Genomic DNA, 18,089 nt, shown 5'->3' with positions numbered 1-18,089 from the left:
AACCCAAAGATATTCAGTTTGCTATGAAAAAATTCAAATATAAGAAGCTTGAGCATGTACGCCAGAGTTTTAGGGCTACGTTGAGAAAAAAAAATTAACGTGAATAAAAGTTGTTATTTTACGTAATATTACTACTTTATTATCCTAATATTACTACAATTAAAATTTCAACATTATTCTCTTTATATAACGATTTTATTGTCGTTATATTAAGCTAGGATATTTAATCTCGTAAATCTTTATTTTTTTTCTCTTTTTTACTCTGTCGTAAACTTGAGCTTAAAGATTTGAAATGTATTTTCTTTAAAAACTACGAATAATAGATGATCAAAGTAGCTGAAGATACATATTTGCCCATTGATTCATTCATTGACTAATTGTTGCCATTTTAGTGCTCCATTGCAAACAATGCAAATCATACCACTATAGCCTAACTTATAGGCCTACTGGAATGATATCTGAGAATTTAAAAAAATTCTGATAATGATAATATTTCGGCTTAGATCAGTTTTCTTTACATACATGGCAATTATTTTTATTATTATTATTGTGATTTTATTGTGAAGATAAAGTATGTACTTAGCAGAACACTTTGTATTTCTTGTTATTGGCGTATTATACGCTGTATTATGCAATAGACTATATCTGCATTCTGCAATAAGCTAATGTTAGCCGATCATGTCTAAACATACTTATACATTGGTAATGCTATGGCTTTTAACATTTTAGTTGGTGGCCTGCCGGGGCTGAATGAATATACATAAATGATGGCGGAAATATTGGATTTTATAATGTTGTAAATGAAATTGTATTTATTGTGGATCTGTGAGTTCTTGCCAAAATCCATAGTCCGTATCTAAAATTCAACAGCTACTTATTTTTTTCACAACACACAAATGTCACTGTTACTCTGTAGACAGATATTTCAAACCCAGAACTCTCTGCGAGACTACATGTCAGGATTTAGTAAAACTCTATTTCTCCCAACAAAGAGGAGAGTGAAACAGAGGACATGCCTCGGCCGGCTTCACTGGCCTACTTCTTACTGCTGTGGGGTTATTTTCAGTTAATGAAAGCATTTGGTTTTATCCTCCTTTCTTCTTTCTTCTTCTGTAGACATGTCTGACGTAGTTCCTCCAGAAGTGAGACCTAAACCAGTGGTCCCAGCCAAGCCCCCAAATGTGGGGGCTCTATCCCCCTCCAGCCCCTTTCCGCCCCAGGGCCTAGGCACCGGAGGAGGAAGCTCTGCTCTTCCTCCAAGCAACATTCCAGTCCCCATTGGGAGCCACGGCCCTAGTCACGTTGGCAGCCATGGTGCGGGTCATGGTGCGGGTCATGGTGTGGGTCATGGTGGGGCTCACACTGCAGCACACAATGGAGGTCATGGCATCGGAGGCTCACACAGCTCCAGCGGGGGATCAACTCTGCTGGGGTACATTGGCATTGACACCATCATTGAGCAGATGAGGAAGAAGACCATGAAGACGGGATTTGATTTTAATATCATGGTTGTTGGTAAGTCACAGAAGCCTCCTAATTAAGGTGAACGATGAATAATAGTGTTGAGCTTTGAAGACATTAGAGACAAAGGCACCTGGGAAATATATTAAGATATTATGAATCTATTTCTATTCTTCTCGGTAAAAAGCAAAATTCGACCTACATTTACATCACCTCACCCAACCTTGTTCATGACATTTTTTCCCCCCTTCGCTCTCTTCTCAGGTCACAGTGGTCTTGGAAAGTCGACTTTGGTGAACACCCTCTTCAAGTCCCAGGTGAGCAGGAAGAGCGCAGGGTGGGCCCGCGATGAGAAGATCCCCAAAACGGTAGAGATCAAAGCAGTGTCTCATGGTGAGTACATAGGGAGAAAGCTACTGTTTCCTTCTTTAGAGACAGACATTTATAGCAGCATTTAATTTGACAGAGAAAATTAACGATCTTTGACCATGTTCCTAAAAGTATCACATAGCCTACTTACAGTATATCATTGTTGCACCCTGGAAGCTGCCGGGAGCACTTGTGATTAATTTGAGATGAGCAGCACGGGCCAACTTCTACATCCTCTGCATTGAATTTGTGTGAGAGGCTTTTCATCATTAGTTTACTGTTACTATTTACATTTACTTTTGTAGTTGGGGATTCCTGCAACATTACTGATGATATATTTTCCAACTCGATTTATTGATCTGGAATAAAATTACTTTATTTAAAACTGACACTTTTTTTTTTTAACCTTTATTTATACAGGTAAATCCCATTGAGGCTGAAGACTCTTTTGCAAGAGAGACCAGTTTTCAGGATTAGCTAAATATATTTTGGGATAATGTGGATCTGGGACGGACCTGCTATTACACAATATTCTGATGCAGTGCCAAAGTGCCAGTTTAGGTTTCTGTAATGCTCTGGATTTTCAGGAAAATCTGGTGTGACAATCATGGTACAAAACAGATTTTTTAAAGGTGATCAGTCAGGACAGGCAGTCAAATGAAAAAAAAATTCATGGCAGGAAGGCCAGAAAAAAACCTAACTTGTTATACAGTAATTATCTGGACCTTTCCAGACACCATGCTTAAGTTTTTCTATTGGCTCATGAGCATGCTTGCATGTTTTGTACATGGACGTATCGTCAGCAGACAAATGGGGTTTGAGACAGACCTTGAAAAAGTGTAAGCCGATTCTTTAAGGGTTGGTCATTGCCATGACACATGCTAGATGTTTTGGAAATGTGTTACTACTATCAGCTCAGTCAGTGGTTATGTATTATATTTACTTAAGGTAAAATAATGAAATTCTTCATATTCTTCCATATTTTCAGATTCAGCAGTGTTGTGTTGCATTTCAATGAGTGCAATTTCTTTTACTTTGATTTAATGAGAGGCTAAACCGTGTTTCTGCATCTCATCTGCAACTCAAACGCTCATTACTTCTCACGACATGATACATCGTTTCCACTTATCATCGCCGTTACAGATTGTCCCTAACAGTGAGTTAAGGTTGAATTTTCAAAATAAGACAGACATTGCTTTTCTAACAGACTTTTTAACCTTCAGCTCAGTTAATATTTGAACTGGTCTCCTTTTACTGTAGATTATACTGTACAATGCCCCGAATGTATTACACCTTCTCAGAGTGCAGATTTAAACTAATCAGCCACATGGGACATTTTCATTATAGTTAATCTTAAATGAGACACGCAAACTTCACATTTGCTTTTTTTTTAAATTATTATTCTTTCGGACAATTACACACAATACACAATTTTTTCTTTGACATATTCATACATATTTCTTTGTGTTATGGTCCGAAGGGTAGCAGGAGAAGCCAAAGGCTTATCAGGTCCCGCCCCCATTGTCTTCAGATTCAGATACACAGCTACTGATACAGATAAAACACAATTTTGTTGTTGTTGTTGTTTTTTTCTTTTTTTTTTTTTGAGAAGCTGCAGTCCAATACACATACAATTTTAGGTCTCCTTATTCATTGACAGTGTACAACAGACATGCTTTCCATTTTCCCAATGAATTTTGATACTCATCGTTAACCTCTCTTTCCTCTGAAGCCTTCTTTGCGATGTCTCGTTTGATAGCTGCAATATCGGATCCCATTTTTGCTATCTCCTCCCGAACAAACTTAGCAGTTCCATGATCAATCTGATTGCTTCAGCTTTTGATACTAAGATTGGGGCCTAGTTTTGGGATTAAAGTTTCTTGGTTGGTCTAGCGACACTAGTCTAAAACAAGTTTAAAAAAAGAAAGAAATTTGAAGCCTGAAAAGTTTGCAAATGTATCACCAGACAATCTCAGAACTGAAAGCTGAGTTTCCATGGTAACAGGGAAAGAGCTTGCAGACAACTGACAAAACGGGGTAGGCTACACATAGCTCAATTTGTGGTTTGCTAACAATGTTATCAAGTAAAGAAGGATTGTTAAATTTCCCTCAAAAAAAACAAAGTGAACAAGCTTTTTAGCAGGAAAAGAGTCAGCCATGATTTTGGTTTGAAAAATACAAAGCTAATTACTCCCATTTAAATCCAAAATGTGTGGCATTTGAAAATATATATTGACGCCCCTCCCCCAGTGTCTTTATGAAATCAGTTACTATGGCATCTATGTCTTTGCACACCGTTTATGAAATTGGTTGTTGACTTCTCAGTTTGTAGCAACCAGCGATGTGCTCAATACAGCATCTGCTGGAAAAGTGACTCAACTTGTATACATCCTTGATGATTAACAGCACCAGACTACCCTGTAAGTCCAGTGTGTGGTCGCTTTGGTTAACATGATCATGCACACATTGCCTTCGGTTGACAGTGACCTGACACAATTATAGCCAGAGAAACAGCAGACGTGTGGCATCGAATGCAGATGTTCAAAATATCTCAATCATTTATTCTTTGTTTGCTTTGTCTCGTTTATACGCTTTTCTTTAATATGTTATATATCAAATAAACAGATCAGTAGCATCATATGTAAAGTATTTTCGCATTAAAGCTACAGCTATGATTTACTTCACTACTTTCTCTTCATGTGTGTGTTCATACAGTCCTTGAGGAGGGAGGCGTGAAAATGAAGCTGACAATCGTTGACACCCCAGGCTTTGGAGACCTAATCAATAACGACAACTGGTGGGTTTTCCCCCACTACTGGATCATTAACGCCCTATAAATGTCATCATATTTGCATTATCTTACCCAGAACTATTTTTCACTTGTAATCTTACAAATTTGTGCTTTGTGTAAAGTAAACCGTCTCCTCTCAAGCTGACCTCTTTCCCTCTGTGATATCCTCAGCTGGGAGCCAATTTCCAATTACATCAACGAGCAGTATGAGAAGTTCCTGAAGGAGGAGGTCAACATCACCAGAAAGAAACGCATCCCTGACACCAGGGTGCACTGCTGCCTCTATTTCATCTCCCCGACTGGACACTCGTGAGTTAAACGTTGTCAGAACTAATGAGTTATAGTTATTACTCAGACCATCAGCATATGATCTGAAAAGGGATGTGTATTTTAGTTAGGGCTGGGTATCGTCAAGGACTTCGCGATACGATACGTATCACGATGCACTAGTCACGATACGATATATCACGATATATTGCGATATTCCATAAACAAGTTGCCTTGTCAAACATAACAGCACAATATAGTGATAATTGTACAGACAAATGAAGTCAAAACTATTTCATTCACAACTTCCTTTACTATTTTTCTTCCTTTTTTTTGGTTTTGGCAAATTATCAAACACTGCTGGAGCTGCCATAACATCAAAATAACAAATCCAATTCACTCTTGTACTAACTGTACAGGACACAATGAAAATGAAAACACATCAGTGTGCTTTTGTGACACAGTGAATCTTAAGTATTTTTATAAACAAAACTGATCTAACTTCAATAGTCAGTATCCTAGAGGCTCAGGCCTGACAGCAGACATGGGTTTGAATCTGACCCGTGGTTGTTTCATTCTCTCTCTGCCCCACTTCATATCTGTATCTCTGCACTGTCAATAAAGCCTTGAAAAGCAAAAAAAAAAAAAAAAAATCATAAAAAAATTAATTAAAAAAAATCGATATTTTGATATAAAAATCGATACTGATATCGGGAAACTAAGTATCGCGATATATCGATATTTCGATTTTTTGACACAGCCCTAATTTTAGTAATGTTCTGGCTCCTCTCGCTCTCCTCTGAACTCCTCGCAATTAGCTCCTGCTGACAACTGTAAAATTGTTCTGTAACGGATACACGGATACAGTCTTTTGTGTTTTACAGCTAGTGTGTCCCATCCCTCTTAGCTGAGGTAATTGAGGCCGACAGGAGGCTTTGTGTGCAGGCAAACAAGAACTGGAACACAACCTGTGTCCAATGATAGGCCCACTTTTCACTAGCATTCACACTGTGGGACTTTTGTAATTGCTACAAGACCAGGTAAAGGTATCAAGATGCATAAAACCGATAAAAGCCCTAGACCTCCTTTTGCTTTTTGTCATCTCTGTCGTCTTTTTACTGTTGAATTTGAGCCTTTTTGAGAGTAGTGTAAAATAAACCTACCTACTCACCCACTTACCTTCTCTGTCCTGTCTGTTCCCTGTCTGCCTCAGTCTCCGGCAGCTAGACGTCGAGTTCATGAAGCGCTTGAGTCACTCAGTCAACATTATTCCTGTCATTGCAAAGGCGGACACCATGACCCTTGACGAGAGACAGGAGTTTAAACAGCGGGTGAGTTTTGCCGCTAACACTAGCCTGATGAATCACACCTACAGTTGTGTTCAAAATAATAGCAGTGTGTTTAAAAAAGTGAGGCAAGATCAAAATCCTTATCATAGCTTTTATTTCCAAACACGCAAATGCATTGGGGACATTACACATTCTATTCCAAATCCAAATATGAAGAAACTTGTCAAATGTTTCTTCATCTTTACAGAAAGTGAAGAAAAAGGAATATCAGACTGTTCAAAAATACATGTATCCAGTTTGGATACATTAGAATACTTGAAGAGGAAATGCCCTTGAAATGGGTGTTCCAACAAGTCAACGACCCCAAACACACCAGTAAGCGAACAAGATCTTGGTTCCAGACCAACAAGATTAATGTTATGGAGTGGCCAACCCAATCCCTGGACCTTAATCCAATAGAAAACCTGTGGTGACATCAAAAATGCTGTTTTTGAGGAAAAACCAAGAAATGCAGAGGAATTGTGGAATGTAGTCCAATCGTCTTGGGCTGAAACACGTGTTCACAGGTGCCACAAGTTGGTCGACTCCATGAAACACAGATGTGAAGCAGTTCTCAGAAACAGAGGTTATACAACTAAATATTAGTTCAGTGTATCACAGGAAAGCTAAATCTTCTGAACAGTCTAATATTCCTTTTTCTTCACTTTCTGTAAAGATATAGAAACATTTGACAAAAGTGTCTTCATATTCGGAGTTGGAATAGAATGTGCAATGTCCCCAGTGCATTTGCGTGTATGGAAATAAAAGCTATTATTAGGATTTTGATCTTTACAAAAAAATTTAAACACACTGCTATTATTTTGAACACAACTGTATATATGTTCTTTATGAATTATGATTTATTGATATCCATGCTTATGTCAATATCAGTGGCGGGGTAATAAATATATAGTATTGCTGTGCATGTAAACATAGTCATTGTAATTCAATTCAACACTAAACTAGACTCAGCAAATTTAAATAGGGAGATAAGTAATTTAAGTCTGACACTGTCTCATATTGAACGGTAGCCTATGTGGGAAATCACTTTAGTTTGGGCCACGTCAAAATTACGATATTTTTTATTTAATAGCCTATTATTTGTAGCTAATAAATACCAATTAACTAAAAAGCCTAAATGCAAACCCTTTAGTCTATATATTTCGGACAAATATGAAGCTACTGTGCATAAGCTTTAGTGAACCTGCATGTCTGAAGCGATGTCCTTATTTGACAGCTATCACCCATCAAGTCCCAAACAGTTTATTCATAATTTCATCGCCATCATCTTTCCCTGATGTTCCAGTGATATTTGGATGTGATTTACTGTACCTTTTATATTGTCAGCATTTGTCAATGTTGTGTTTATAGCTTGTTTCTGCTGCCCCCAAGTTGAAAAAAAAAATAATGATTAAACAACAAATATTTAGGGGATCCAAAAATGTGCTTTAAAAGACATGTCACAGATATCTGTTTTTTTTTGTGTTCTAGATAAGGAAGGAGTTGGAGATGGGCGGTATTGAGTTTTACCCACAGAAAGAGTTTGATGAGGACATGGAGGACAAGAGCGACAACGACAAGATCAGAGTGAGTAGTTCTGTTCTTTCTCTCACACGCATTTGTATCATGGTTTTCTTCCTCTTCATCAGTCTTTGCCTTCCCCTCATCTCCACCGAGCCTGACCCGATTTCTCTCTCACACACTCATTCCTCCGAACAGAATGTCAGGGCCTCAGAGCATGTTGTATTTGTTTCATCTCATAAAACCTTGTGCAGGTCTCTTGATACACTCAACCGTGATGAAATGTCTCTGTCCATAGGAGGCGATGCCATTTGCTGTGGTGGGCAGCGAGAAAGAATATCAAGTGAATGGCAAACGAGTTCTTGGGAGGAAAACAGCGTGGGGAATCGTAGAAGGTGGGTGATAAGTAACATCTACAGTCCCTTTGCTTCAGAAATAATATGGATGATCTCAGGTGAAGGACTTAACATATATGATATGACATTTGATTTATTACAATTTGTTTATTTGCAGTTGAAAATCCCAACCACTGTGAGTTTGCTCAGCTGAGAGATTTCCTGATCAGGTAAAAGTCTTTAAAATGGATAATTAAAATAACACTTAAATATGTAACGAACTTGATCTATTGCATAGAATTATTTAACATATTAGAATAATCAGATTGTTTTATTTTGATTTATTAATTAATTGTTTGCAATATAAAATAGCATAAAATTGTGAAAAATCAGTTTCATCAAATGAAAAATATTAGACTTACCATCACTTAAAGCCACTACGAGTAACATTTAAATATCTTTAAAACAGCCTAATTTTTCCTCTGATAATCATAAATTACCTTTAACAGCAAACGAGACCATCGGTGCAAAGAAAGACTTGTTGATATAGTTTTTATTACTGCATTTGGTCTGGTCGCACACCCAGTCCGATTTTCGGGTTGCGCATGCAGGCTCTATGGTCACATATTCGTATTGGTCGCAGATTTCAGTCTAGCGCAGCAACGCGATTTGAGAAGCCTATCCCTCCAGGTGAGGGAAGGGGAGCGGGAGCCTTGTTTGAGACAGTTATTTGTCGTCATAACGACTGATAACAGGGCTGAACCATCAAAGAAAAAATAAAATTCAATGAAGAAAAGCTAAAAGGGAGAGTGATAGACGGGCGGGAGGAGGGCGTTGCCAAGCAACGTGTACACAAATTCACAGGAGTGAAGTCCTGCAGACTTTCTCCTAAATGAACGAGCGGTACTAAAACAAAGTTTACTTTGCGTCACCATCATCAGATGACCATTATTCATCTGAAATAGTCATTATTTACAACAACATAAACACATTACCTCATTGTGATCCATACTGGCATTTCTCGTTCATTCGCTTTTTGTGAGGACACGGAATCTTTCAGCTCCGTGAGAGACTGAGAAAGTGGTTAGTGACACTGCATTAACTCATTGCAATCAGGTGTGTGTGGCACTAACTGGCATTAGTTGATGCAGTGTCACTAACCACTCTCACGGAGCCGAAATGAGTCCGTGCCCTAAATCTTTCAACACACGGACATGCACTATACTGCGTACTACTATTTTGACACTTGCACGGCCGGCACACACTAGAAAACAGCTTTACGACAGCTGGTGTCGTAAAAATACTACTGCTTTTGTCCAAAGGGGCCGCCAACCGACAAAGTTACTCGTAGCCACTTTAAGGATACAAATAAACACAAATTTTCTAATTTGAAAGATTATTTGGATTTATATGATTCAGGGGTTGACACTAAGGTTTCAAATGCACTTGCCCATAGGGAAAGTACAGGTAATGTTTTACTTGCCCGAATGTTGTGTTCACTTGCCCAAAAAAAACAAAAACTGTTAAACAATGATATACAGTATACAGTATAGGCTAATTAAATTATACATTTTAGCTAACCGTATCTCTTAAATGCAAACACTGCTTACTTGTCTCATCCTGACCACATAAAACGAACAACAATTCATATAAGCCTAGATATCATGACATCACACAACACCAAGCGCTTGGTCCTGCTGCAGCATCGTGAAAGGACCTCTTTTTGCCATGCACCTTGCCCAGGGGCTCAGAAAACTCAGTCTAGCTCAGAGCTGAATGTCAGCTTCCTCAGAAACATTTAACTTATTTAACTTATTTAAAACGGTCACATTGTGCCAAAAAGTGATCGTGTGCCATAAAATGATTAAAGTCCACCATGTTAAAGCTATTGCCCAGTTACACTGTAAGTAGGGAGGGGGATCATTCATTTCTATTCATATTGATACCATTATAAAGACTCCACAATCCAATTCTTTATCGATACTTTTCTATTATTTTGTTTAAAGAGAACTGGTATTATTGCTTTAATTGCTTATAAGATGAGCAGAGTTCAGGATAGGACTTTAAGCATGTCATAATTCCATATTTAGGCCTACTATTTAGTTTATATTGCTGGGAAAACAAGTTTTTTACCCAAACGGTAGGCTATTATTCAAGCTTCCCGCGAAAAACTCAAATTTCTTATTTTCTTGATGTTACATTTGAACACATCATGATGTCATTTTATTGACCTTTGCCTAATAATCATTTTACTGAGCCGACCTGAACACATCACAGTTGAACCGTTAGCGATTTTTTTTTTAGCTAACTAGGTCTTATCCTGCAGATTTTAATATGGATTTAAAAACTATCCGATTTTTTAACTGCGGGACTTGCTAGAGTCTCTCATTTGTTGATCACCGCTGCATTGAATGAATGATGAGACGGTGCCAAGCCCGTCTGCAGCGGCAGCGGCTCAGCAGACAAGAGTTTTTTTTTTTTTTTTTGGGAGACGGAGCGGGTTGAAGGAGTTTCTTCAAGACAGTCGAAGGTAGAACACTTTTACAGTCCATGATGCGGTCCAGTGATGGAATAATAAGCTGAAGTAGGCCTAATTAGATGAAGATGACCCGACTCGATATTTAAAATTACATAATGTGACCTAGCCTACTGGACTCCATAGCGGTATCGATAAGCTCAAACGTTATTGATTTCTGGGTTTTGAATATAGCGGAACCAGGTCCGTAGGATAGAGCCGGCTTTCGGAACGTAGACAGTGAAACTGCGCGCACACAGGCTGTGTGTGTGTGTGTGTGTGTGAGAGAGAGAGATAGAGAGATCGAGTGCGAAAGAGCGACCGTGATGCTGCTGGCTGCCGCGCGCGGCTGCTCAATTGCGAATATAGCCGATCTATTTTGTGTGAGTTAGCGGGACTGTAAAACACATGAATACATAGCCTAGACTACAGACAAACCCTCTAAAATCCACTTGCCCGTTCGGGCAACCAAAAAGCAATCTCAACTTGCCCAAACATTATTTTCAGTTGCCCCGGGCAAGCGGGCAACCGTTAGTGTCAACCACTGTGATTAATCAACCAATAATGTACTTACAATCAGCATTTTGAAAATGACAATGTATAATTCTTTGCCCGTAAGGATATCATTATACAATTTCCCTTGTTGTGTAAAATCCCAGTAGACTTAAAAAACCTACTAACTGTTGTTTTTGTTTTTGAGTAAAACAAAGGCAGGAGGCCATGTTTTTATATCCTTCAAAAGATGCCCTTTTCCCCCCTGATGATCAGTGCATGCGTGGTTGAAGTTGCTTCCAGGGTCCAGTCTTGCTTTGGCAGTGTGCAGGGCTGGGTTGGTCTTAACTGCGCCTGGTCTTAACTTGGCGTTCTAAGTCCGACCTAACCGTTACTAACCTGGGCTTAGCGTTCTTTTCACTAAGACTAGGCGTAAATCCTACGCCTGGTCAGGGGCAGGCGTAAAGTCAAAATTCTAAGCCGTTTCTATACCAAAAACATCAAATCCATCCAGTTATGTGTCAACAAAAGCCAAGGTATGAGAGAATATGAGTAATGCTCGCGGAAAGAAATTGTGTGCCGCACGTTACTCTCTCTCTCTCAAGGTAAAACGCCACACAGGTGTCTGCCTACCTGCTCTTCCCTTTTGATTATTGCCATTGCGCATCAAGTTATCTGGTTAATCGGGAGAGGCGATCCCTTCACCTGCAGCTCTGCATGGATCCCTTGTTAAAAGACTCAGCTGTTGGCATAATGCTCCGACACAGAAGTAACTTGATGCGCTGTGGCATTAATTGCATACAGCGATGGCTGTCAGGCAGCACGCAGGCAGGCACCTGTATAGCCTACTTTACCAACTTTAAGTTGTCTCAATGTGATTTTTTGTTACTTTTTAATAAAGGGCCCGTGTCCACCTAGCTTTTTTCAGGCATAAACGGTGGCGGTGCGCTTGTATCAAGCGTGTGTGCGCTGGAAGAGAGAACAGTGTGCGCAGGGGAGAATGAAAAAGCTGATCGTGATTCTCGACTGTCACTGTAGACTATGATCGACACTGCTTTTACTGTTTTCTATTCCCATGCTTTGTCCGTATGACAAAGGGTAGACCTCTATGTTAACAAAACGTTTATGTAGCCTTCACAAAAATGACGAGCCTCCTCCATCACAGGAGGAGGCTCGTCACATGTGTGCGCAACGATCCGTTATAAAAACAAAAACAATAGAACAAAATACTAGGCTACTGTAAAATAGCCTATGTAGAAGTGTGCACCCAATCTTCTCCCACAAACGGGCTTTCCTCTAAGTTCTGGTCATTTTTTGTCAGAGAGAGCGCTGTTGAGAGTCATAGCCACAAGAAAAAACTCCCTACAAAACAAAGTGCTGCACGCGCATAAACCAGTTATGTCCCTTGGCTTTTGTTAAAACAAAACTGGCCACAAACTCTGTTTTCCAATACAATTTTTATTATTAATTTTGTAAAGCCTACGTTTTGATTGAATTTCTAATGAGAACCTCTTGGTAGGCTAATGCGCATTAGTGCGCACCTCAGCGCTTTACTGATGGCTCTCGTCTTTCTGTGCATGGGAAGCGGGGGCATTTTAAACGTAAAATCTTGTCCCGGTCACGGGAAGACATGCTGCGTGCCTGAGCCGAGTAGATAGGTTATAGTGCTATATTTAATATTTATTTTAACGCTGTCTGTAGAGTGTCAGTGTGCCTTGTTCTCGCTGTAGGCCTATTTTCTATCAGTTTTCTTATTTCTGAATAAGTGAAATTTCCTTTTCTTCTCATTTCCTCCATCATTTTGGATGTCCAGTCTCAACAAAATAGCATGTCGTCATGAGGTATCCTAGCAACGCAGTGATATGCGCATTCCATGGAACATTCACATGGCCGCGCATGGCTAAGACCGGGCGTAGTTAAGACCAGGCGTAAGTCCCGTTGGTGCAACCGGCGTTAGGTTCATTATTTTTTTTTGTTTTTTTTAGATATTTTTTGGGCATTTTTATGCTTTTATTGATAGTGCAGAGAGACAGAGGTGAAATGGGGCAGAGAGGGGAGTGACATGCAGAGAACGACCGCGGGTGGGAATCGAACCCGGGTCTGCTGCTGGGCCCGGCCCGGGAGGGGGACGCCTTACCAACTGAGCTAAAGGCGCCCCCGTTAGGTCCATTCTTAAGCCTGGTCTTAACTAAGCCCTACTTAGCAGTTACGACCAGGCTTAGGCCCTGTTCTCACGGCAACACGAAACGGTGCAAACGCGGAAAAATTCCCGCGGTTGCACTATATCATGTACATGAAAACAGCAAACGCAGGCATGAAACAATGGCGGCAACAATGGCGGCCGTGAGGCTTGCCACAGTACAAGCAGTGTTCCTGTCTGTCATTTTAGTGTCTGCGTTATTTGTTTGCAAAGTGTCGTGCTTAATCCAGTACACCCGATCGGAGCTTCTAAACCTCAGATCCACCTCTCACAGTGATCTGGGCCCATCTACATCCTTGCTGGAGGAGAAATTACTGGAATTAAACATCTACAGCGCAAGCCACTCAACACCATGGCTGCCGGCCCAAAAGGGCCGCCGCTCCGGCACCTTTGCCAGGTTCAGGAGACGCCCTTACCGGCCACCGCTCCCAGCCCTTCTGCTGTCAAACGTAAGATCCCTCCGGCACAAAATGGACGAATTACAACTTATGATCCAAACCGACAAAGACTACAGTGACTGCTCTGCCATCTGCCTGACAGAGACCTGGCTGGATCAGTCAGTACCAGACCAAGCGGTAACACTTCCAGGTTTCACATTACATCGTTCCGATAGATCATCCAAACTATCGGGCAAGGCAAAAGGCGGTGGTGTTTGCATCATGATAAATGAACGCTGGTGCACTAATTCTACTGAACTCACACATGTATGTTCCCCGCACCTGGAATACCTCACTGTCAAATGCAGACCATTATTATGATCTGTGTTTACATTCCACCTGAGGCTAACGCTAACACCACCATAGCCGAGTTAGCCAACTACGTCTCCTCAGTGGAAAATTCACACCCGGACACAGCAGTCATCGTCCTCGGGGACTTTAACCAGACCAACCTATCATCTGAGCTGCCCGGCTACCATCAGCAGGTAAACTGCCCCAGCAGAGGGACCAACACGCTGGACCACTGCTACACTTCCATCAGAGAGGCTTACCGTGCTTTCCCGAGGGCTCCGCTGGGCAGGTCCGACCACGCGATGCTGCTGCTAATTCCTACATACAGGCAAAAAGTGAAATCCTCCAAAACACCAACGACCCTTCTCCGGTGCTGGTCCCCCGAAGCCATTGAACAACTTCGGGGTTGTTTCGCGTGCACGGACTGGGAAGTTTTCCATGCCGCAGGTGACCTGAACAACGTCAACGAAGCAGTGACGTCATACGTCAATTACTGCGTTGACCTGTGCGTTCCACTCAAAAAAGTAAAACACTACAATAATAATAAACCGTGGTTTAACAAGGACATTAAAATAATAAGAAAGGAGAAAAATTCAGCACATTTGACAGGAAATAAAGAACAATATATGGCTGCCAAATACAAACTGAGATCTGCAATAAGAAGAGCCAAATCCAATTATGCCACTAAATTAGAAGAACAAATCACTAATAGTGACACGCTCTATTTGGAAAAAACTACAAAACATGACAAACTACAAAAAGAAACCCACCCCCACACCTGACAGCGACAATCAGCTTCCTGATTCACTCAACACTTTCTATGGGAGGTTTGAGCAGGCACCGGCTCCTCCACCATCTCTCCCAGACCCCCTCCCTCCTCCCCCTTTCACCATCTACGAGGAGGAGGTGAGGAGCACCTTCAAGGGACTTAAGAGGAATAAAGCCCCCGGCCCAGATAACATCAGCCCCTCCGTTCTCCACCACTGTGCTGCAGAGCTGGCTGGGGTTTTCACCAACATCTTCAACTCCTCCCTCTGCCAAAGCTCAGTACCTGCCAACTGCTTCAAAGAATCCATTATCATCCCAGTTCCCAAAACCAAGACCATCTCCTGCCTCAATGATTACAGACCCATTGCCTTGACATCAGCAGTTATGAAATCATTTGAGCGCATCATACTAAATCACCTGAAATCTGTCACCACCCCCCTCATGGACCCATATCAATTTGCATACAGAGCCAACAGGTCAGTTGAAGACACCGTCATCTTAGCAACTCATCACATTCTGAACCACCTGGAGTCCGCCAACACATATGCCCGCATCCTGTTCATGGATTTCAGCTCTGCATTCAAAACAATAAACCCGGCCAAACTATTCAATACATTACAGGACATGAACATCGACCCATGCATCTGTCACTGGATTCACAGTTTTCTCTGGAACAGGCAACAGAAGGTGAAGATCAACAATACCACATCCTCCCCTCTCTTCCTCAGTACAGGCACACCCCAAGGCTGTGTTCTCTCACCCTGGCTATTCTCCCTTTACACAAACAAACTCACATCCCACTACAGCTCTGTCAACCTGTACAAGTACGCGGACGACTCAACCATCATAGGACTCATCACCAACAACCAAGAAACAGAATACCGTGCACAGATCAACCAAGCAGTGACCTGGTGCACAGACCATGATCTCATACTCAACTCATCAAAAACAAAGGAACTCATCATCGACCCAAGACGCCAACCATCCCCCAAAACTCCTGTGCTCATTAAAGGTGAATTCATCTCCATCACTGACACATTCAAACTCCTCGGAACCCACATCAACAATAACCTCAAATGGAAAATAAACGCAGACCACATCTACAATAAAGCCCAGCAAAGACTTTTCCATCTCCGTCAGCTGAAGAAGTTCAGGGTAAGGTCCCATCTTCTGCTCCGCTTCTACACAGCCATCGTAGAAAGCATCCTCACCTTCTCCATTACAGTCTGGTTCGGCAGTCTAAACTCACTCTCCCGGAAGAAACTTCAACGCATCATCAACACAGCATCCAAAATTATTGGCACACCCCTACCGTCCCTTGATTCACTATACCACAAACTGACACTACGCAGAGCACAGAAAATCATCTCCGACCCCACTCACCCTGCACACTATGCCTTCCAGCTACTGCCCTCTGGGAGGCGTTACAGGAACATTGCCTTACGAACAACCCGGTTCAAAAACAGTTTCATCCCAACTGCAATAAACTTTCTGAACTCTGAACGCTGAGGATTAAGCATGGCCCTTATGTATTGTGTAGTGTGTATGTCTGTATGTACATCTGTGTTATATGTTTTGTAAGTTGGAACCTGTACCAAGCTGTACTGATAACAAATTCCACCAGCCTGGCTGTGTGGTCATTAAAAGAATCAATCAATCAATCAATCAATCAATCAAACCGCAAGTTTTTGAGATCACCTCCCAGGGAGGTTTTTTTGGAAAACACAACGGTTTTGGTTTCTTGTAAACACCGAAACCATTTCCCCTGGTAACGCTGACGCCACGGCTCCACCCTCACACATGCGCATTGCGTTTGGAGATAAATGGTCATGCGCCGTCTTTGTAGGTCCATGTGCGCCAGTTGGAAAACAACAACAACAATGGCGGATCACCGAGCTGTATTCGCTGTGCTGTTGCTGATGAGTTTGTTATCGTGCCGACAATCGCTCCTACAGCAAAATATGGAATTGCTGCACCAATGCTGTAACCAGCGGACACGCCATGTTTGTTGTTGTTTTTCACAGAGCTGAGAAAAAGAATCGTTCTTGCGCAGGCGTGCCTTTTTATTCAATTCTTACAGCCGACACCGGATGCACCGGAAATGCTATTTACTACTACCTTGTACCGCCAACTGCTGGCCTGGCATGCTTACTACATCGATTTCGTCCCGTTTCCTCTGAAAACATGTGTACGGGTGAAGATGTCAGATAAATTGTGTCTGAACGGGTTTTTAAAAAAAAATAAAACGGGAAAACTCACGTTTTCACCGTGAGAACAGTGCCTTAGTTAAGACCAGTTGGTGCAACCGGCCCCAGGATTTTAGCTCTGACTTAAGGACCACTACAACGATTTAAATAACACAATAACACTGGGCCCGACCGATGTGGATTTTTGAGTGCCGATGCCGATTATTGTCAGAGAAAAATTACGATAACGATTAAATCGGCCGATTATTATTTATTTTTTTATCCCCAAAATATATATTGAGAAAATTTACTTTTTTGACTTATATACTTAAATATATATAAATACTTGTTACTGTCGATAGGTGTACAGGAACAAAACGGCCATTTTGCCGATTGCCGATTTTGGGCTATAATCGGCCGATTGAATCGGCCGGCCGATATATCGGTCGGGCCCTAATAAATACAAACCAAGATATTCCTTATGTATTTTGTATTTGTCTTTCTCAGGTCTCACCTCCAGGATTTGAAGGAGGTCACTCAGAACATTCACTATGAAACCTACCGAGCCAAGAGACTGAACGAGAATGGAGGTCTGCCCCCCATATCCTCCAATGACACCCAAGAAAGTAACCTGTAGTCCATAAGTCAAAAAAAGTTCACTCACAGAGTGAGAATTAAAAAAACAGTGCAATGAAGCTGATTGATGAATCTTCAGAGTATTTTAATCATTGTCAACACAGCATCGCTGCATGCTTGGAAAACATTTAGATCTGTAAAAACATTAATGTAATTTAATATTTTTTTCTGATTCCAAAACTCTTCTTCACATATCAAACCCCACTAGCTTAATTTCAAATTCATTCCATCATTTACATATTAATATTTAAATAAGAGGATGGTCCCATCCAGAGATTTAGTGCCATTATAAAAATTAACATTTAATCTACTGCCAATGCGTTGTCATTTATCAGTGTCCAGTTAGAGCAAACTTAGAAAGTGCCAAGTTACTAAGTCTATCAGAAGGTTATTTTAAGTTGTGTTTTGTAGCAACTGATGTCTGAATCCAGACAAATGAAATAATTTGTTCCAAATATTAAAATTATAAACCCTGTGTGTTCGTGATGAGCG

At 41.0% G+C, this 18,089-nt stretch overlaps 1 protein-coding gene across 3 annotated transcripts; it reads left to right on the top strand.

The window, feature by feature from the left end:
• Positions 1-1,116: 1,116 nt before the first annotated feature.
• septin3 (septin 3) lies at positions 1,117-17,598 on the top strand (the record flags this gene model as incomplete). 3 transcript variants are annotated; one of them, XM_080029380.1, is made up of 10 exons in its annotated part: positions 1,119-1,234; positions 1,406-1,515; positions 1,726-1,854; positions 4,546-4,627; positions 4,793-4,930; positions 6,102-6,219; positions 7,708-7,803; positions 8,036-8,132; positions 8,251-8,302; positions 17,469-17,598. In XM_080029380.1, 10 exons carry the CDS (start codon positions 1,119-1,121, stop codon positions 17,596-17,598), a joined length of 1,068 nt encoding a protein of 355 aa, XP_079885506.1. The 3 variants fall into 3 exon arrangements, with proteins under 3 accessions (XP_079885504.1, XP_079885506.1, XP_079885505.1); XM_080029379.1 differs by having other exon boundaries at positions 1,119-1,243; XM_080029378.1 differs by having other exon boundaries at positions 1,117-1,515.
• Positions 17,599-18,089: the final 491 nt, after the last annotated feature.

This window comes from Ammodytes marinus (assembly GCF_949987685.1).
Source record: "Ammodytes marinus genome assembly, chromosome: 6".
Lineage (NCBI taxonomy): Eukaryota > Metazoa > Chordata > Actinopteri > Uranoscopiformes > Ammodytidae > Ammodytes > Ammodytes marinus.
The sequence above is the reverse complement of the archived record's forward strand: the minus strand, read 5'-3'. Positions and strand labels throughout refer to the sequence as shown.